The sequence below is a fragment of the Mus caroli genome, unplaced genomic scaffold, assembly GCF_978045245.1.
Source record: "Mus caroli unplaced genomic scaffold, Mus_caroli_1 scaffold_10, whole genome shotgun sequence".
Classification (NCBI taxonomy): Eukaryota; Metazoa; Chordata; class Mammalia; order Rodentia; family Muridae; genus Mus; species Mus caroli.
Genome location: NW_028227265.1, coordinates 108,601,726 through 108,623,222, shown reverse-complemented (window position 1 = coordinate 108,623,222; position 21,497 = coordinate 108,601,726). Strand labels below are relative to the sequence as shown.

Genomic DNA, 21,497 nt, shown 5'->3' with positions numbered 1-21,497 from the left:
TCAAAGAAGATTTTTGTTTGTTTGTTTGTTTTGTTTTGTTTTGTTTTTGATTGATTGTTGAAATTTTTTTATTAGATATTTTCTTTATTTATATCTCAAATGCTATCCAGAAAGTTCCCTATACCCTCCCCCCCCCCTGCTCCCCTACTACTCCCACTTCATGGGCCTGGTGTTCCCCTGTACTGGAGCATATAAAGTTTGCAAGACTACAGGGCCAAACTGAGCATCTTTGAGTTACTCCAGTTGTGGCAAAACAGCCACTAAGCAAGGATTGACTCATTCATCTAAGGATATAATATTGTCCGAAGAAAGGACACAATTACAGGTAAGGACAGCTGAATTCTGCCGAGAGAGTGTAGGATAGTCCTTAATATTCCTGTTTCTCTAAGTCTGTCAAATGACCATGGCCAGTAGACTGAAGACCAAAGCTCCAACGTGTTGAAGTAAGGGACTGTCCAAGTGATCAGAGGTCTCTATGGATTGGCTAAGTTTTGGAATCTGATTTAGGTTTTCCCACATATTTTCAGTTAATATCAGTCATTTTTTGGATTTCTGATAGGGTTGAAAAACTACATAGTCTCCTATCCAACCCAGGCTTTTTATTTTGAAAGGAACAGTTTAAAGAGGGTGGTTTTCAGATGGCATTCAATCTAAGGCCAAGACATAGCCAGATATAGAATTATAAGGTCTTTAAATAAGGATAGATGACAGAGGTTCTGTTTAATTAACAAACATTATGGACTGGGTTTTAGATCTCTTGTACTTATAAATTACAAAATAGTAATAGTTATGTTCAATTATATCTGAGATAAAAATACTCTTTTAATTTGAAAGAAAGAGGGAAATCTTGTGGATAGCCCTGAGGCTAATTTTATTTAATGTTATTTCTGTTTTCCTGTAAGTGGTTGTGAACCAGGAATGAGTCAGCACTCAGGTGATTTCCTGTAAACCTGCTTCCCACCTTAATTTGTAAAATAAAGGAGAGCTGATGATTGAGCAGATAAAAGGGAAGGTGGAACAGAAGTGGGGAGAGAGACAGGAAAGAGAAAATGGAAGAGGGAGAGGAGGCAGACTAGGAGGAAAAAGAAAAGCAGAGCAGAAGCACATTGCCTGGAGAAATCACAAGTTCTAAGGGGATGTATAAGCTGTAGAAGATGGTAGTATAGTGGTAGATTTGCCCAATTTAGGTGCACAGCATGTAATCATATTAACTGTGTTGTGTTTTCATTGCCTGGTCATATTTGGGAGGAGACTTAATGCAACAGTTTCAGATTTTTTTTTAATCTCTTAGAAAACCCACCCCCATGAGGATGTTCACTCTGCTCACCACCCTTCTCCTGCTGGCCCTGCACACCCAGGCAGGATCTCCCCAAGGAAGCAGTGAGGAGGTTCCAGACCAAGAACAGTTGGTCAAGGACGACCAGGATATTTCCACATTATTTGGAGTGGATAAATGCAGTACTCTCCAAGATGCAGGGGAGAGACCTCATCATGCTAGAGACATAGAGTACAAATAAGCTCTGAAATTGGGTCACCCAGGTGTTGTTATGTCAGAGACCATCCCGTGAGAAAGCAAGCCCTTCACAATCTCCCTAACAGGCCAAATGGCCTCCTTCTAGGAGCTGGTTATCACTCCCTCTTTCCTATTCCCTTCATGGTACCTGAATCTGTAAAAGCTGAATTATAGTCCCCTCTTCCTGAACTTCCATGCCATCCAAGGACATGAGTTACACCTGAGTCCAGCCTGACACCTAAGGCTGTCAAGGAGGATCTATGTTCTAGAGATAAGGTGCAGAGTGCCCTCTGCCTGGCGCCTGACTTCAGCCCCCATGTCAGCAGATGCCTGATTCTTTGTTCTTTGTAAATTTCCCCCTCGACCCCTCCCCTATTCCCTGCAATGTATGGTTTAAAAGAAGGCACTGCAGCCTAATAAAGGAGACCTTGATAGGTACCATCTTCTTGGTCTCCTGCCTCTCCTTCCCTTCCTCCCATTTCCTTCCAGGTTTGCGGTCCTTCTCGCACCCACGAATAACTGAATCCCGTGGGACAGGATAAGTGGCACCCAACGTGAGGGCGAGGTCTGGATTGTAATTCCTACCAGTGGAGGTTCCAGAGAAGTTCGTCACGACCCCAAGAATTAATAAGTAGTGAAGGACCCCCTCACGGAAGAGCGAGAAGTCCTTGGTGAGTTGAGTCATCTCCACTTCTGGTTATGGGAAATAAGCTATCTAAAGAGATAGCCTTCATCAAAGGCTTAAAGATGGCTCTCAGGGAAAGAGGAGTACGAGTTAATAAGAAAGATTTGATAGACTTTTTATTTTCATAGACCAGGTATGTCCATGGTTTATTATAGATGAAGCAGAGATACACTGCAAAAAAAAAAATGGTGAAAGGTAGATAGAAATTTAAATGATAAACTAGCTAATGAGGGTCCTGATGCGGTCCTTGCAACCATCTTTTCTTATTGAGGAGTAACTATCAGAAGCAGCCACTGTGCCTCCTCTCCCTTCTCTGGCAAAATTTCCAGAAGAAGGAGATGAAGAATTAGAGTCTGAACATGAGAGAGAGAAAATAAGTTTCAGAAAATCAGTAATCCCGTTTCGGATCTTTTAGCAAAAAAGAGTGAAAACGAAAATAAGCTATTTCAGAGCTCTCCTTCCTAGGGACAGAAGGAAAACGGGAGACATCCTGTTTCCGCTCTGGCTCCTGTGGAGATATTCTTAGCTCTGGTTAGGATATCTTGTTCCTTTGAGACATCAAGTTCTATTCCCTGTCTGTCTATTGTCTGTTTTTGGTGCACCAAATTGTCTATATGTCTGTCTATGTTTGCTTTTGTTTTGTTGTTTGAATGATTGTTGTTCTGTTTCATGTTAGAAAAAAATGGTTAAAACTTTATCTGCTGGCTGTTCATCCTTTGATTTAGTTTAACTTGTTTAAAAAGCAGTCTCAATTTGCACAGCAGAAACTGATAAGTTAAGCTGCACTGTGGCTGGCAGTCAAGTACAGCTGGAAAAGCCCTGCTGGGAGCCGATTGCAAATGGAGCTCTTAAAGGGGCAGGCAGCCTTTTGCTTGTAACAGAAAGTTAACTTATAATTGGGAACTCAGGGTTAGAGTCATTCTAAACAACATGCAGCATGAATGAGCCCAGGAAAACAGGTCTTTAAAGATACTTCAAAATAGGGATAATCTTTGGGCCAGGACTCTGGCAAAATGTTCAGATTGAGAAAATGTTTGTGTCTGGGTTGACACTGAGCTTGGAGGGGAGCAGCCTCAGTGAGGCTTGTGTGACACTTATTTTGTTTCGCAAACCATGACTAGAGAAATTCATGGGACTTCAGCTCTCCCTCCCTTCCTTTTAGTTTTAGCTCTTTTAAGAGCCTTGTTGCAGACCTACCCAGATGTTGTTCTAAATAAAGTTTAAATTCAAATTTTATAAAAGGTCAATCAGGCTGTGGAATTAATCAAGACTTTACAATTTGACTTGCCTACTTTATATAAAGTTATAGTGTACAGAGTTTGCTTATATGTATAAGTGTCTCTTCCTTGTTACAAACAGCCATTAATTTGGTTATTACAGAATATTGATGTTTTATCTGTTGCATACCATCATATTAAATAAAATTGAGAATCATTATCCTAAGATAGTTAAAAAATTGTTTTTAGGCATGCTTCTATATCTTTTATAAATTCATGCATGCATGCATCCCAATTACTGTGTTTAAAAACAGCCCTACTATGGGAGAAAAGTGTATGTGAATTGGATCACACACATATTCTTTTGAGTTTTCTCCTGTTTCAGCACAGATAATTAAATTGTGTGCTGTAGATGGAGTTTTAAAAATGTTGAACAATTAAACTTTAAGTTGTATATTAAGTCAATATTATATCTCAGAGCTTACAATTGCTTAAATTGTTCATCCCTCAGATGCTATTAATTCTCAAGCTTGCAATTGCTTATGTAACTTATAAGAAAAAATATTGTTCCTTTAAGAAGACTGTTTTTGGTCAGTTAAGAAATTGTCCTGAGTTACCTGGAAGAACCCCAGAATTTGCTTTTGTGTTATAGAGGTTTACATAAAGCTTTAACTGATAAAGATGACAGATAGCTCCTGAAAGGATACAAACTCAGGATCCTTGTAATTATTTGGGTTTTAGACTTACTGATCAAACTGTTTTTCCCTAGAAGATCGTTATTCACAGAGACAACTTAAGGACTTTCTCTTATTTCTGATTAATAAATAAATAAATTATACACATGTGACTATAATAACTTTTCAAGCATTCTAGTTACAATCTCTCTTCAAGAGAAACAATTAAAAGTGTAATTAGTCACTGTACATGTTATATTAAAGCTGACTATAACAGTCCAGTATTTAAGTGGTTTTGTCAACGATTTTATAATTCTCAAAGACAAGGCATTGTAGAACTTTAAAAACTCTATCTTCTTAAAAACATAAAAGGGGAAAAATTATACCCCCGTGCACATTATTTAATCATACTTTCATTTTTAAGAATTTTGAAACGTGGATGTCAAAGAACTTAATAAATGCCTTATAGTATCCTAAAACTAGACATATTCATGTCTAGGTGAGATGAAAAGGATCCACTGATTGACACATGGCATGAGCCTGAACAGAAAGTTATTATGGGGAAAAGGGGGCAGTGTTTCTGTTTTTTTTCAAAGAATACTGCAGAAGCATGCTAGCTTCCAGAATGATTCGTGTGACAGGCTGACCTGTGAGTTCATGAGTGCCCTGGCAGTGATGACAAGAAAACTGTTGAGTGCACAGAGAAAGAAGAATCAGGGAGAGCAGCCGCTTGCAAACAGGATGAAGAAACTTCCTATCTCTGCCATGGGCTACAGCAAGGAGAGCCCACCTGGTGTCAATTTGAGGGCAACTATAAATGATGAACCGTGAGGTGGAGAGACTGCTACAGTGTATTTAACAAGATTTCATTAGAGACTCTGTTTTGGGCCATTGGAGCCAACTCCCCTATAGCTGTGAAAGTTTTTGTACCTTAGCTATGTGCTATATTGTTAGATAAATTTAAGAGATAAGATCACCAATCTTGACAAGTCTTTTCATATTCATTGTAATTGATGTCAATTAACTGATTGCACAGATCCCAATTTAGATAAGGAATCTGCTGTTATGATTTTGTTAAAGAGACCTGCTTATGTTTTGCTGCCTGTTAGAATTAGGAAATGATCCTTGGTTTAAAAAACCGATAATGCAAACTTGGAAAAGGTCAAATGAGCAATTTTAGGATTTACTGCTTTAATTGCAATTTTAACTTCAATATCTACCACAGCTTTAGATCAACAGCTGCATACTGCTCATTTTTAATGATATGCATAAGAATATTAGCAATTTATTGTACTTAAAAATTGGAGACAAAGGTTAATGTCTTAGAAGTAATGATCTCAACAATAAGACAGGATATAACAAATATTAAGACTACAAAGACAGAAATTTCAGATAGTAGAAGAGTGTTGTTTTTACTCTGACAAGACTAGATTAGTTCAAGATACCAAAGACATTTTTAAATGGAATTATTTGATTTTCTGGAGTCCACCTTCTTGAGTTCTTTATATATATTGGATATTATCCCCTATCTGATTTAGGATAGGTAAAGATCCTTTCCCAATCTGTTGGTGGCCTTTTTGTCTTATTGACAGTGTCTTGCCTTGCAGAAGCTTTGCAATTTTATGAGGTCCCATTTTTTGATTCTCGATCTTACAGCACAAGCCATTGCTGTTCTATTCAGGAATTTATCCCCTGTACCCATATCTTCGAGGGTTTTCCCTACTTTCTCCTCTATGAGTTTCAGTGTCTCTGGTTTTATGTGGAGTTCCTTAATCCACTTAGATTTGACCTTAGTACAAGGACATAGGAATGGATCAATTCACATTCTTCTACATGATAACTGCCAGTTGTGCCAGCACTATTTGGTCAAATGCTGTCTTTTTTGCACTGGATGGTTTTTGCTCCCTTGTCAAAGATCAAGTGACAATATGTGTGTGGGTTCATTTCTGGGACTTCAATTCTATTCCATTGGTCTACTTGTCTGTCATTATACCATTATCATGCAGTTTTTATCACAATTGCTCTGTAGTACAGCTTAAGGTCAGTCATGGAGGTTCTTTTATCCTTGAGAAGAGTTTTTGCTATCCTAGGTTTTTTGTTATTCCAGATGAATCTACGGATTGCCCTTTCTAATTCGTTGAAAAATTGAGTTGGAATTTTGATGGGGATAGCATTGAATCTGTAGATTGCTTTTGGCAAGATAGCCATTTTTACCATATTGATCCTGCCAATCCATGAGCATGGGAGATCTTTCCATCTTCAGAGATCTTCTTTAATTTCTTTCTTCAGTGAATTGAAGTTCTTATCATACAGATCTTTCAGTTCCTTAGTTAGAGTCACACCAAGGTATTTTATATTATTTGTGACTATTGAGAAGGGTGTTTCCCTAATTTCTTTCTCAGCCTGTTCACTCTTTGTGTAGAGAAAGGCCATTGACTTGTGTGAGTTAATTGTATATCCATCTACTTCACCGAAGCCGTTTATCAGGTTTAGGAGTTCTCTGGTGGAATTTTTAGGGTCACTTATATATACTATCATATCATATGCAAAAAGTGACATTTTGAGTTCTTCCTTTCCAATTTGTATCCCCTTGGTCTCCTTTTGTTGTCGAATTGCTCTGGCTAGGACTTCAAGTACAATATTGAATAGGTATGGAGAAAGTGGGCAGCCTTGTCTAGTCCCTGATTTTAGTGGGATTTCTTCCAGCTTCTCACCATTTACTTTGATGTTGGCTACTGATTTGCTGTAGATTGCTTTTTATCATGTTTAGGTATGTGCCTTGAATTCCTGATCTTTCCAAGACTTTTATCATGAATGGGTGTTGGATTTTGTGAAATGCTTTCTCAGCATCTAACAAGATGATCATGTTTTTTTTGTCTTTGAGTTTGTTTATATACTGGATTTCATTGATGGATTTCTGTATATTAAACCATCCCTGCATCCCTGGGATGAAACCTACTTGGTCAGGATGGATGACTGTTTTGATGTGTTCTTGGATTTGGTTAGCAAGAATTTTATTAAGGATTTTTGCATCAATATTCATAAGGGAAATTGGTCTGAAGTTCTCTATCTTTGTTGAATCTTTCTGTGGATTAGGTATCAGAGTAATTGTCGCTTCATAGAATGAGTTGGGTAGAGTACCTTCAATTTCTATTTTGTGGAATAGTTTGTGATGAACTGGGATTACATCTTCTTTGAAAGTCTGATAGAATTCCGCACTAAACTCATTTGGTCCTGGACTTTTTTTGGTTCGGAGAATATTAATGACTGTTTCTATTTATTTAAGGGATATAGGACTGTTTAGATCATTAACCTGATCTTGATTTGACTTTGGTACCTGGTATCTGTCTAGGAACTTCTCCATTTCATCCAGGTTCTCCAGTTTTGTTGAGTATAGCCTTTTGTAGAAGGATCTGATGGTGTTTTGGATTTCTTCAGGATCTGTTGTTATGTCTCCCTTTTCATTTCTGATTTTGTTAATTAGGATGCTTTCCCTGTGCCCTCTAGTGAGTCTGGCTAAGGGTTTATCTATCTTGCTGATTTTCTCAAAGAACCACCTCCTCGTTTGGTTGATTCTTTAAATAGTTCTTGTTTCCACTTGGTTGATTTCGCCCCTGAGTTTGATAATTTCCTGCCGTCTACTCCTCTTGGGTGAATATGCTTCCTTTTGTTCTAGAGCTTTTTGGTTTGTTGTCAAGCTGCTAATATGTGCTCTCTCTACTTCTTTTTGGTGGCACTCAGAGCTATTTAAATAATGGGGCTCAAAACTAAACAAAAAATTCTCACCTGACAATATCGAATGGCTGAGAAACATCTGAAAAAAATGTTCAACATCCTTAATCATCAGGGAAATGCAAATCAATACAACCCTAAGATTCCACTTCACACCAGTCAGAATGGTTAAGATCAAAGATTCAGGTGACAGCAGATGCTGGCGAGGATGTGGAGAAAGAGGAACACTCCTCCATTGTTGGTGGGATTGCAAGCTTGTACAACCACTCTGGAAATCAGTCTGGTGGTTCCTCAAAAACTTGGACATAGTACTACCGGATGATCCCGCAATACCTCTCCTGGGCATATATCCAGAAGATGTTCCAACCGGTAAGAAGGACACATGCTCCACTATGTTCAGAGCAGCCTTATTTATAATAGCCAGAAGCTGGAAAGAACCCAGATGCCCCTCAACAGAGGAATGGATACAGAAAATATGGTAAATTTACACAATGGATTACTACTCAGCTATTAAAAGGAATGAATTTATGAAATTCCTAGGCAAATGGATGGACCTGGGGGGCATCATCCTGAGTGAGGTAACCCAATCACAAAAGACCTCGCACAATATGTACTCACTGATAAGTGGTTATTAGCTGAGAAATTCAGAATACCCAAGATATAAGATACAATTTTCTAAACACATGAAATGTGGACACTTTGCCCCTTCTTAGAAATGGGATCAAAACAACCATGGGAGGAGTTACAGAGACAAAGTTTGGAGCTGAGACGAAAGGATGAACCATCTACAGACTGACATTTCTGGGGATCCATCCCATAATCAGCTTCCAAATGCTGACACCATTGCATACACTAGCAAAATTTTGCTGAAAGGACCCAGATATGGCTGTCTCTTGTGAGACTATGCCGGGGTCTGGCAAACACAGAACTGTATGCTTACAGTCAGCTATTGGATGAATCACAGGGCCCCCAATGGAGGAGCTAGCGCAAGTACCCAAGGAGCTGAAGGGATCTGCAATCCTATAGGTGGAACAACAATATGAACTAACCAATACCCTCCCCCGGAGCTCTTTTCTCTAGCTGCATGTGAATCAGAAGATGGCCTAGTCGGCCCTCAGTGGAAAGAGAGGCCCATTGGTCGTGCAAAATTTATATGCCTCAGTACAGGGGAATGCCAGGGCCAAGAAGTGGTATATATTATACCATAAAAAAAGATAGCATGGACAAAGTTAGAGCTAGTTTAGAAGAGAGAAAACACAACAGAGAGAAACAAGAATATTGGTATAAAAATTGGTTTTCTTCTTCTCCTTGAGCCACCACCTTACTTCCCAGCCTTTTGGGACCTTTCATGGGTATTTTGCTGCTTTTTCTCTTGGCCCCTGGGCCTTTAGAAAATTAACCAGTTTTCTTAAGTCACAGATTGAAGCTGCTTTAAGTAACCCGGTTGCAGTCCACTACCATCAGCTGGATATCCAAGACTCAGACGAAGAGGATCCTCCTCCCACTGAGGCAAAAAAGTGACTGGTCTCCAATTTATCACCCTTGCTGCTAATGCAAGGTCCCCTTGGTTCCTCAGGTTTTGAAGACAATAGGGATGAGGAAGGGTGACCTCCAGCTCCTAATATAGCATAAGAGTCACAAATTGTGGTGTTACAATTGGCATAATTCTTGTAGAGGCCTTACTGAGTCTGAGGTTGACAATTCTCCTACAGGAGCTGCACAGAACTCAGAACTGTGCATGCTTGTTCTTGATAAATACGAATCCGGTATGGGCCCAGCATAGGTGCAAGGTAAGTATTGCAGGGGAAGGTCCATATAGACTGTTTCTGAGTTGCCTGAGAGACAAACCCGGTTTGGATGGAGGTTGGTATCTAGTTTCAGTTTCAAGTGAAGAATTTTTCTAAGGCTCTGCCTCCCCTCCCCAAAAGATACCAAGAGCCACAAGTGTGGGTCAGTGAAAGCACCCATGGGAGGAATCAGGTCAATGACCCCCTCGCCATGGTAATGCACACTCATTCAAGGATGAGAAAGATTATTTGATCACCTCAATTAAGTGTGGCCTTATTAAAGTTAATTCAGAAGGGGGAGATGTCAGAGACCATCTGGTGAGAAAGCAAGCCCTGCACAATATCCCTAACAGGCCAAATGGCCTCGTGCTAGGAGCTGGTTATCACTCCCTCCTTCCTATTCCTTCCTGGTACCTGAATCTGTAAAAGCTGAATTATAGTCCCCTCTTCCCTATCTCTTCCTGAACTTCCATGCCATCCAAGGACATGAGTTATGCCTAAGCCCAGCCTGACACCTAAGGCTGTCAAGGAGGATCTATGTTCTAGAGATAAGGTGCAGAGTGCCCTCTGCCTGGCGCCTGACTTCAGCCCCCATGTCAGCAGATGCCTGATTCTTTGTTCTTTGTAAATTTCCCCCTCGACCCCTCCCCTATTCCCTGCAATGTATGGTTTAAAAGAAGGCACTGCAGCCTAATAAAGGAGACCTTGATAGGTACCATATTCTTGGTCTCCTGCCTCTCCTTCCCTTCCTCCCATTTCCTTCCAGGTTTGCAGTTCTCCTAGCACCCGCGAATAACTGAATCCCGCGGGATGGGATAACTTTATTACTTCCTTATTTTCCTCATTGAACAGCAAGAACTATACAGATCAATTTCTTTCTGCAAAGATTTGTTTGTGAATATCATGGGGATAAATAAATAAAGAGAATTAGTAGCTAGTGTTTTCTTCAAGATCTAAATGGCTAGTCTTGGACTATTTAATTATGTCTATTATATTTTAGAAAATGGAGATGTGTGTTTAGATATTCATGTAATGGCAGGTGCACAAAAATGAAGACAAGTGGGGCTTAGTCTTTAGTTTTGTGCTTACCATGCATATTTATTTATATTGATCCTGATTGTTCATGCTGCTGGCAGTAATTATCAATGCGGAAAAGCCATTTTACCCAGCACATATCTTGCCCAGACCTCTTCTGTCCTGCTGATTCAAGTACTAAGTACTTCATATGATCTCTGTATCCCCAGATGTGAAGTCAGACTTGATATGCGATTGTAGACTCACAGATTGTTGTTTTGGACAAAGGCTTTCTGGAGCCAGCACTTACCAGGGCCACACCTTCCAACTTTGTTGCAACTGAGCACTAGGAACAAGAAGAATGCATTTGTTTTGGACAACGGCTTTCTGGGGCCAGTACTTACCAGGGCCACACCTTCCAACTCTGTTGCCATTTAGCACTAGGAACATGAAGAATATATTTGTCATATGACTTGAGATTTCGAAAAAGACTGTTATTTGTCAGGTGTTATGCACTAGATCTCCCTCTTCCTTTCTATGCAAATAAAGTTTTTACAGCAAATTCTCTCTGTGTGTGCTTGATTATTGTCCCAAGCAAGACTCTGAGAACCAAGAAACAGAATGCTAGGAAGAAATACTTGGCACTCAGGAGGCAGAGGCAGGCAGATTTGGCCAGCCTGGTTTACAAAGTGAGTTCAGGACAGCCAGGGCTATAGAGAGAAACCTCATCTGGAAAAAACAAAAACAAACAAACAAACAAACAAAAAACTTGGCTTTGGCCTGTAGGAGTGTCAAGGTTATCATTATCACACAGGCTTCTGATGGATAATAAGAAAGGCCAATGCTGTTGCAAGCATCCTAATCTATCACTTTATAACACAGTCCATTTAGATATGAACCACTACCAAAGCCATCAGCCATATGGGAGTTAGGCAACATGGTTATCTTCATTTTTACATTGTCACAATGACCTAACTTTCTACAGAAACCAATGTCCACATTTTAAATGTTAGGATTTGACAAGCAGGGCATGACAAAATCATATGTCTGGCCTTGAATGAATATGTGTGTCAGCTCTACAAATAATACTGTAACTAGCATTAAGTAGAAAAGACACCAAATAGGAAGTGAGATGGTTTGTATAGGTTCAGTCCAGGGAGTGGCACTTTAAGGAAGTGTGTCACTTTGAGTGCGGGCCTTAAGACCCTCATCCAACCTGTCTGGAAGTCAATATTCTGCTAGCAGCCTCAGATGAAGCTGTACAACTCTGAGATCCTCCTCCGCATTGCCAGACTGAATGTTGCCATGTTCCTGCCTTGATGGCCTGTAAGCCAGCCACAATCAAATGTTGTCCTTATGGCAACATTTGAGAGAGTGTTTCCCTGGTGTGTCTATTCAGAGAAGTCAAAGTCTCTAAGACAAGAAGCAAAGCAGGAAGTCTCACCCAGATATATACATCATGTGAAGTATCTGTGCATATCTGTGGAAGCTGGATTTGATATATAGAGAACTGACTTTAAACACATACCGACACACACATACACATATCATGTGCTCAGGTATTCAGGTATATCTTCAGATACCTAGGTGTAGGTATCTTAAGATACCTTTATCTACCTTTCTCGACTGATGCTAACCTGTTGGAACATGTGGCTAATGTTCCTTACATGACCAGATATCCTGTGACACAGAGATAAAGCAAGAGGGATCAGGTCCCACAGACAGTATCCTCAATCACTACACCATCTCATGCCACCCATACAGGTGCCTGAAACCTTAACCAAACATAGTGGCCTGCAGAGGGACCTAGAGACCCTAAGCTTCCAGTTCTTAACAACCACCCACCAAATTTAACAGGCATATATGAGGATGCTTCCATGTTTATTCCTCACCCCCTTAAGACACTTTAAGGTCCTAGTTTAACTCTAGTAATAGAAAAAGAGATTCCAAGTCTTATAAATTCCACAGTGCTAACAAGGGGTTGTGGTGGCTTTCATGAGCTCAAATTCTCACTGGTGTGCACAAGATCTATGAATTCATACATTCCAGCCATTTTATTTTTACCGGGTCTCTTTTGCTTTTCTTGAAATTAGGGTTTGGAACTAATGTAGTGATGTTTAGAGCTCAGTAGACTGGAGCCTGGTACCCAACCCTACTGCACAGAGTCCTCTGAAAACTCTCTGCAAAAAGACAAACCTTTAGAACAGCCATGCCACCTGATGGTCAGTGCCTGGCTACCTGTAATCTTCTCTGTGGAGCTTGCGCTCATTTCCTGGAACACTCTGGACTCTTAATCAGAGTGTCATGCAGAAAGTTTTTTTGATGGGAAAGTATATTGGAGCAGATGAGCAAAATGTACAAACACTCCTGGGTCTCAACAGCTTATATTTCAGTGCAAGGCTAGACAAGGCTGCCACTTTTTTCCTACCTATTCAATATAGTACTTGAAATTCTAGCCACAGCAATTAGACAACAAAGGGGATGAAGGGGATACAAATTGGAAAGGAAGAAGTAAAAAATCACTATTTGCAGATGATATGATAGTATATATAAGTAACCCCAAAAATTCCACCAGAGAACTCCTAAACCTGATAAACAGCTTCAGGGCAATAGCAGGATATAAGATAACTCAAACAGATCAGTGGCCTTTCTCTACACAAAGGATAAACAGGCTGAGAAAAAAATTAGGGAAACAACACCCTTCACAATAGTGACAAATAATATAAACTACCTTGGTGTGACTCTAAGGAAGTAAAAGATCTGTATGATAAGAACTTCAAGTATCTGAAGAAAGAAATCATAGAAGATCTCAGAAGACAGAAAGATATCCCATGCTCATGGATTGGCAGGATTAATATAATAAAAATGGCCATTTGCCCAAAGCTATCTACCTGTTCAATGCAATCCCCATCAAAATTCCAACAGACAAGTAGATCAATGGAATAGAATTGTAGACCTAAATGAGCCCAAACACCTATGGTTAATTGATCTATGTCAAAGGCTCTAAAACCATCCAGTGGAAAAAGGGCAGCATTTTTTTTATTAGATATTGTATTTATTTACATTTCAAATGTTATCCCAAAATTTCAGTGTACCCTCACCCCACCCTGCTCCTCTACCCAACCACTCCCACTTCTTGGTTCTAGTGTTCCACTGTACTAGGGCATATAAAGTTTGCAAGACTAAGGGGCCTCTCTTCCCAATGATGACCAACTAGGTTATCTACTACATATGCAGCTAGAGACACGAGCTCTGGGGGTACTGGTTAGTTCATATTGTTGTTCCACCTTTCCAATTGCAGACCCCTTCAGCTCCTTGGGTACTTTCTCTAGAACCTCCATTGGGGGCCATTTGTTCCAACCAATAGATGACTGTGACCATCCACTACTGTATTTGCCAGGCACTGGCATAGCCTCACTCGAGACAGCTATATCAGGGTCCTTTCAGCAAATTTGGCTGTCATACCTCCAGAGACTACCCCACCTGGGGATCCATCCCATAATCAGCCACCAAACCCAGACACTATTACATATGCCAGCAAAAGACAGCATTTTTTAAAAATGGTGCTGGCACAACTGGCGGTTATCATGTAGAAAAATGCAAGTTGATCCATTCTTATCTACTTTTAATAAGCTCAAGACTAAGTGGATCAAGGAATACCACGAAAAAACAAAGACACTAAAATTTATAGAGGAGAAATGGGGGGAAAGCCTCGAAGATATGGGCAGAGGGGAAATATTCCTGAACAGACCATCAGTGGCTTGTGCTGTAAGATTGAGAATCAACAAATGGGAACTCATAAAATTGTAAAGCTTCTGTAAGGCAAAAGACACTGTCAATAGGACAAAGAGGCCACCAACAGATTTGGAAAGTACCTTTACAAATCCTAAATCAGATAAGGGACTAATATCCAATATATACAAAGAACTCAAGAAGATGGACCCAGAAAATCAAATAATCGCATAAAAATTGGGGCACAGAGCTAAAAAAAGAATTCTCAACTGAGGAATACTGAGTGCCTGAGAAGCACCTGTAAAAATGTTCAACATTCTTAATCATCAGGGAAATGCAAATCAAAACAACCCTGAGATTCCACCTCACACCAGTCAAAATGGCAAAGATCAAAAATTCAGATGAAAACAGATGGTGGGGAGGATGTGCACAAAGAGGAACACTCCTCCATTGCTGGAGGGAATATAAGCTTTTACAACCACTCTGGAAATCAGTCTGACAGTTTCTCAGAAATTGGACATATTACTACCCAAAGATCCAGCAATACCTCACCTGGGCATATACCCAGAAGATGTTCCAACTGCTAATAAGGACACATGCTCCACTATGTTCATAGCAGCCTTATTTATAATAGCCAGAAGCTGGAAAGTACCCAGATGTCCCTCAACAGAGAAATAGATACAGAAAATGTGGTACATTTACACAATGACGTACGACTCAGGAATTAAAAACAATTAATTTAATGAATTTTTAGGCAAATTGATGGACTTAGAGGATATCATCCTGAGTGAGGTAAACCAATCACAAAATAATTTACACTTGATAAATGGATACTATATGATATGCACATGATAAATTAATATTAGCCCACATACTTAGAATATCCAATATACAATTTGCAAACCACATGAAACTCAAGAAGGAAGACCAAAGTGTGGATACTTCATCCATCCTTAGATAATGGAACAAAATACATGTCAGGAGTTACAGAGACACAGTCTGGAGCTGAAAGGGATGGAGGAACCATGCAGAGACAGCCCCATCATCAGATCCATAACATAATCTGGTATGGATCCCTGGTTCTATAGTGGAATTTCATGGTCTCTTATATATACTATCATATCATCTGCAAATACTGATATTTTGACTTCTTCCTTTCCAATTTGTATCCATTTGATCTCCTTTGTTGTCGAATTGCTCTGGCTAGGATTCAAGTACTATATTGAATAAGTAGTGAGAAAGTGGGCATCCTTGTCTAGTCCCTGATTTTTGTGGGATTGCTTTGAGTTTCTCTCCATTTAGTTTGATGTTGGCTACCAATTTGCTGTATATTGCTTTTATTATGTTTATGTATGGGCCTTGTTTCCTGATCTTTACATGACTTTTACCATGAAGGGGCGTTAGATTTTGTCAATTGCTTTCTCAGCATAACAAGATGATTATGTGGTTCTTGTCTTTGCCTTTATAGAGAGTTTACATATAGGATTACACTGATCCATTTCCATATATTAAAACATCCCTGCATCCCTGGGATGAAGTCTGCTTGGTCATGAGGGATGGTCTTTTTGATGTGTTTTTGGGTTCGGTTTGCAAGGATTTTATTGACTACTTTTGCATCAATATTCATAAGGGAATTTGGTCTGAAATTATCTTTCTTTGTTGGAACTTTGTGTGGTTTAGGTATCAGAGTAATTGTGGCTTCATAGAATGAATTGGGTAGAGTACCTTCTGTTTCTATTTTGTGGAATAGTTTGTGGAGAGTTGGAATTAGGTCTTCTTTGAGGGTCTGATAGAACTCTGTACTAAACCCATCTGGTCCTGGGCTTTTTTTGGTTGGGAGACTATTAATAACTGCTTCTGTTTCTTTAGGGGAAATGGGACAGTTTAGATCGTTAATCTGATCCTGAGTTAACTTTGGTACCTGGTATCTGTCTAGGAAATTGTCCATTTCATCCAGGTTTTCCAGTTTTGTTGAGTATAGACTTTTGTAATAGGATCTAATGATGTTTTGGATTTCCCTAAGTTCTGTTGTTATGCCTCCCTTTTCATTTCTGATTTGGTTATTAGGATACTGTCCCTATGCCCTCTAGTGAGTCTGGCTAAGGGTTTATCTATCTTGCTGATTTTCTCAAAGAGCCACCTCCTCATTCGTTTGATTCATTGAATAGTTCTTTTTGTTTCCACTTGGTTGTATTCAGCCCTTAGTTTGATTATTTCCTGCTGTCTACTCTTCTTCGGTGAATTTGCTTCTGTTTGTTCTAAAGTTTCTAGGAGTGCTGTCAGGCTGCTAGGTTATGCTCTCTCTAGTTCCTTCTGGAGTCACTCATGGCTATGAGTGTTCCTCTTACGACTGCTTTCATTGTGTCCCATAAGCTTGGGTATTTTGTGGCTTCATTTTCATTAAATTCTAAAAAGTGTCTAACTTCCTTTTGTATTTCTTCCTTGACCAAGTTATCATTGAGTGAAGTGTTGTTCAGGTTCCATGTAAATGCTGGCTTTCTATTATTTATGCTGTTATTGAAGATCAGCCTTGGTCAATGGTGACCTGATAAGATGCATTGGATAATATCAATATTTTTGAAACTGTTGAGGCCTGTTTTGTGATAAGTTATGTCAATTTTGGAGGAGGTACCACGAGGTGCTGAGAAGAAGGTATTTCCTTTAGCTTTAAGATAAAACATTTTGTAGATAACTTGTTTCATAACTTGTGTTCGTTTTCACGTGTCTCTGTTTAGTTTCTGTTTCCAGGATCTGTCCATGGATGAGAGTGGGTTGTTGAAGTCTCCCATTATTATTGTGTGAGGTGAAATCTGTGCTTTGAGCTTTACTAAAGTTTCTTTAATGAATGTGGTTGCTCTTGTATTTGGAGCATAGATATTCAGAATTGAGAGTTCATCTTGGTAGATTTTAACTTTGATAAGTATGATGTGCCTCTCCTTGTCTTTTTTTGATAACTTTGGATTGGAAGTCAATTTTATTCCATATTAGAATGGCTACTCCAGCTTGTTTCTTCAGACCATTTGCTTGGAAAATTGTTTTCCAGCCTTTCACTCTGAGGTAGTGTCTGACAATTTTCCTTAAGCTGGGTTTCCTGTAAGGAGCAAAATGTTGGGTCCTCTTTGTGTAGCCAGTCTGTTAGTCTGTGTCTTTTTATTTGGGAATTGAGTCCATTGATATTAAGAGATATTAAAGAAAAGTAATTATTGCTTCCTGTTATTTTTGTTGTTAAAGTTGGGATTCTGTTCTTGTGGCTGTCTTCTTTTTGGTTTGTTGAAGGATTACTTTCTTGTTTTTTCTAGGGTAGAGTTTCCATCCTTGTCTTGGTGTTTTCTCTTTATTATCCTTTGAAGGGCTGGATTCTTGGAAAGGTATTGTATGAGTTTGGTTTTGTCATGGAATACTTTGGTTTCTCCATCTATGGTAATTGAGAGTTTGGTTGAGTATAGTAGCCTGGGCTGGCATTTGTGTTCTCTTAGGGTTTGTATAATGTCTGTCCAGGATCTTCTGGCTTTCATAAAGTATGGTGAGAAGACTGGAGTAATTCTAATAGGCCTGCCTTTATATGTTACTTGACCTTTTTTCCTTACTGTTTTAATATTCTGTCTTCATTTAGTGCATTTGTTGCTCCGATTATTTTCTCTCAGGAGTAATTTTTTCTGGTCCAGGCTATTTGGCATGCTGTAGACTTCTTGTATGTTCATGGGTATCACTTTCATTAGGTTAGGAAATTTTTCTTCTATAATTTTGCTGACCCATTTCGTTGAAAATCTTCATTCTAATCTACTCCTTTTATTTGTAGGTTTGGTCTTCTTCTCATTGGGTCCTGGATTTCCTGGATGTTTTGGCTTAGGATCTTCTTGCATTTTTCATTTTCTTTGGTTGTTGTGTCAATGTTTTCTTTGGAATCTTTTTAACTGAGATTTTTCTCTTCCATCTGTTGTATTCTGCTGCTGATACTCCTGTCTATGGTTCCTGATTTCTTTCCTAGAGTTTCTATCTCCAGAGTTGTCTCCATTTGGGTTTTCTTTATTGATTCTACTTCCATTTTTTGATCTTGGATGGTTTTGTTCAATTCCATCACCTGTTTAGTTGTGTTTTCCTGTAATTCTTTAAGGAATTTTTGTGTTTCTTCTTAAGGGATTCTGTTTGTTTAGCAGTGTTTCCTTGTAGTTCTTTGAAGGACTTTCCTGCTTCCTCTTTAAGGCCTTCTACCTGTTTAGCCGTGTTCTCCGGTATTTCTTTAAGTGAGTTATTAATTTCCCATTTAAAATCTTCTACCAGCATCATGAGATAAAATTTTAAGTCCAAATCTTGCTTTATGGATGTGTTGGGGTATCCAGGTCTTGCTTAGATGGGAGTGCTTGGTTCTGATGATGGTGAGTTGTCTTGGTTTCTGTTAGTAAGATTCTTACATTTGCCTTTCATCATCTGGTAATCTCTGGTGTTCGTTTTGATAGCTCTCTCTGGCTGGAGTTTTTTTCCTCCTGTGATTCTGTTACCCTCTCTCAGCACTTCTATGAGTCCAACTCCCTCCTGAGTCTCAGTGGTCAGAATACTATCTGCAGGCAAGCTCTCCTCTTGCAGGGAAGCTGCACAGACGATTGAAGCTCAGTTCTGCCTCCCGGTTGAAGATCAAGTCAGGTAAGGTGGCCTGTCCTAGAAGCTATGTTGCTTCTGCTGTCTGTGAATTCTCCTGGGCAGATTGGTCTTTCAGGGACCCAGGATACAAGCTTGGGAAGTTTTATATGTGTGTAAAATAGTATTCTTGCTGCTTAGCTAACTATTGTACTGAACTTTACATAGAAATGTTTTAACAAATGAATACTATTAATTAACATGTAAATATGAGGTGGCACTTGTGATAGGGCAACTCCAGACACTAACTGAAAACAGCAGGAAGTTCTGTAATTTTGGTGTGTATGTAGTGTAAGAAATAGGATGTAACACATAGAGAACAGTGGTCATGTATGACATGATGACACTTCTTAAGATTGGGTACTAGCTTATGACCCTCTCTATATTGTGGATATCATTTCTTATATATCAGTACTCATTTTCTGAAAGTAAAAACATTGCACAATCTCAAGCATGTGGAATGACAAATGGCTTAAGGGTCCCAAGTATGGAGATGCTCCTGAACCACATTCTTGTGCTATGTGTTCTGACACTTTGGTTTCTACAGGACAACTCACTCTAGCTTCATTCTTACAAACTCTGTCCCTTAAAAGCAATTCACAAGGGGCACAATGAGGCCATCTTACTTTCTCTATAATGACCCTAAGTAGGGGTTTCACAATGTTACCCCACAGGAGAATGATTGATAATACCTGAATCATGCAAAGAATTGACTCTCCAGTCTACCTGGTCAAGGTCTGATCCACAGTTTCTGAGAAGTACAGGCTCCAAGTCCAGAACATAAAAATCCTTTGTTTCTTGAGCTTATCAAATTAGGCAATGCCCAGCTCTTTTGTTCTCTAACAAATGAGAGGTAAATGCTCAAGCAGATGGGAAATAGGAGAAGATTGCAGGGCCCCTTCATCATTATCAGTGGGAGGGTTTTGTCACAGAACACACAGTGCAACACAATGAGGTAGCCTTGAAGACAGAGGAACATCAAAGGAAACTGGACGATAAAAGCTTCTCGAACTTCCAATCAAAGAGTGCCTTCTCTAGGTGTAGACCTTTCTCTGCCCTATAAATTCAGGCTGGATATTCACTCTCCAAACATTGAGCTGCTACTCACCAATCCTCAAGGTGACTCCCAGCCATGAAGACACTAGTCCTCCTCTCTGCCCTCGTCCTGCTGGCCTTCCAGGTCCAGGCTGATCCTATCCAAAACACAGATGAAGAGACTAAAACTGAGGAGCAGCCAGGGGAAGAGGACCAGGCTGTGTCTGTCTCCTTTGGAGACCCAGAAGGCTCTTCTCTTCAAGAGGAATGTGAGTACTGGTGCCCAGTGTGATGGATGCTTGCATTCTCCTGAGGGAGGGATGAAGATGAGCCCTAGAATCATGGTAGAGTATGTGGCTCTCTGGCAATACTATTTTAATTCCTTTTATATTCATAACAGTAACAGTGAGAGGAAAGTAACTCTAATTGAGTATCTTTCTCATAAGGCTTTTACTGTAAAATGATATACATGGGACTTTCAACACTCACAGTACTCCAATACTCTGAATAGGATCTGATAGAAAAAGATTAGTCTTGGCTATTAGTAGAAATCTTTCTTTTTGTAAAGGAACATTGAATCAATTTCAAAGTATACTAAAGTGTCTACATGGTGACAAAAGGAACACAGAAATTAAAGACACCTCAAAATGGCTCTCAAGTGCATGACCAACACACCTGAAGTGCATTATTGGTTGAGATGTCCATGCTGAAGGCTGTATTGTGGCCAAAACAGCACAGTCATGCTGTATCACAGATCCCCATAGGATCACATACTACTACATGCTGTCAACCTCAAAATATAATGCCTGATTCTTTTTGTGTCTCCAGCATTGAGAGATCTGGTATGCTATTGTAGAACAAGAGGCTGCAAAAGAAGAGAACGCATGAATGGGACCTGCAGAAAGGGTCATTTAATGTACACGCTCTGCTGCCGCTGAACAAGGAGACCACAGAGGACAAGAAGGCCATGAGTACTGAGACCACAGATGCTGGGGCCTGATGACCACTTCTCAATAAATTGTTCGCACTATGCTTCCTGTGTGTTTACCTTCTTTCAATGTATGCTATTATGCTCAGTCAAGGCTCTGTATATAAAGTACCAGGACCTTCAAAGGAACCTTTGCAGATGAATGAATACTATAATTTTTTCCTTACAAGATGCCAGCTCCAATTAATATCAATTTAAGGATGACTCCAGGTTCAGACACAAAATGCATAGAAAGCTCAGAATGCTCATGATCCTCACATATGCTGTTCCTGAATTTTGACTCTTCATTTATGTAGCCTTGATTCACTCTCAAAACACATTACCACTATGTTTAGAAAAACTAATACTTTGGGTTTCAGGTTTACAGAGTTCTAAAATGATTTTTTTTTTTGTAAAGCTACAGTGTCCCTAAAGAGTGTTTAAGTTTTAATGAACCAGACCTGAATTATGGCTTATAAACTGAGGGTTACATTTGGCTCTGTGGA

General features: G+C 39.5%; 2 protein-coding genes across 3 annotated transcripts; both read left to right on the top strand.

Moving 5' to 3' along the window:
* Nucleotides 1-1,304: 1,304 nt before the first annotated feature.
* Nucleotides 1,305-10,965, top strand: LOC147002497 (neutrophil antibiotic peptide NP-2-like). The gene is made up of 2 exons (XM_085843493.1): nucleotides 1,305-1,473; nucleotides 10,850-10,965. Exons 1-2 carry the CDS (start codon nucleotides 1,305-1,307, stop codon nucleotides 10,963-10,965), a joined length of 285 nt encoding a protein of 94 aa, XP_085699619.1.
* Nucleotides 10,966-20,121: 9,156 nt separating this feature from the next.
* LOC147002496 (alpha-defensin 23) lies at nucleotides 20,122-20,962 on the top strand. 2 transcript variants are annotated; one of them, XM_085844341.1, is made up of 2 exons: nucleotides 20,122-20,293; nucleotides 20,853-20,962. In XM_085844341.1, exons 1-2 carry the CDS (start codon nucleotides 20,122-20,124, stop codon nucleotides 20,960-20,962), a joined length of 282 nt encoding a protein of 93 aa, XP_085700467.1. The 2 variants fall into 2 exon arrangements, with proteins under 2 accessions (XP_085700467.1, XP_085700468.1); XM_085844342.1 differs by having other exon boundaries at nucleotides 20,122-20,297; nucleotides 20,860-20,962.
* The last annotated feature ends 535 nt before the right edge of the window (nucleotides 20,963-21,497 follow it).

Coding starts and splice junctions, on each gene's coding strand:
- LOC147002497 (XM_085843493.1), top strand. CDS start 1,305: ATGAGGATGTTCACTCTGCTCACCACCCTTCTCCTGCTGGCCCTGCAC. Junction 1,474..10,849: donor ATGCAGTACTCTCCAAGATG/CAGGGGAGAGAC, acceptor TCTCTGTATCCC/CAGATGTGAAGTCAGACTTG.
- LOC147002496 (XM_085844341.1), top strand. CDS start 20,122: ATGAAGACACTAGTCCTCCTCTCTGCCCTCGTCCTGCTGGCCTTCCAG. Junction 20,294..20,852: donor CTCTTCTCTTCAAGAGGAAT/GTGAGTACTGGT, acceptor TTGTGTCTCCAG/CATTGAGAGATCTGGTATGC.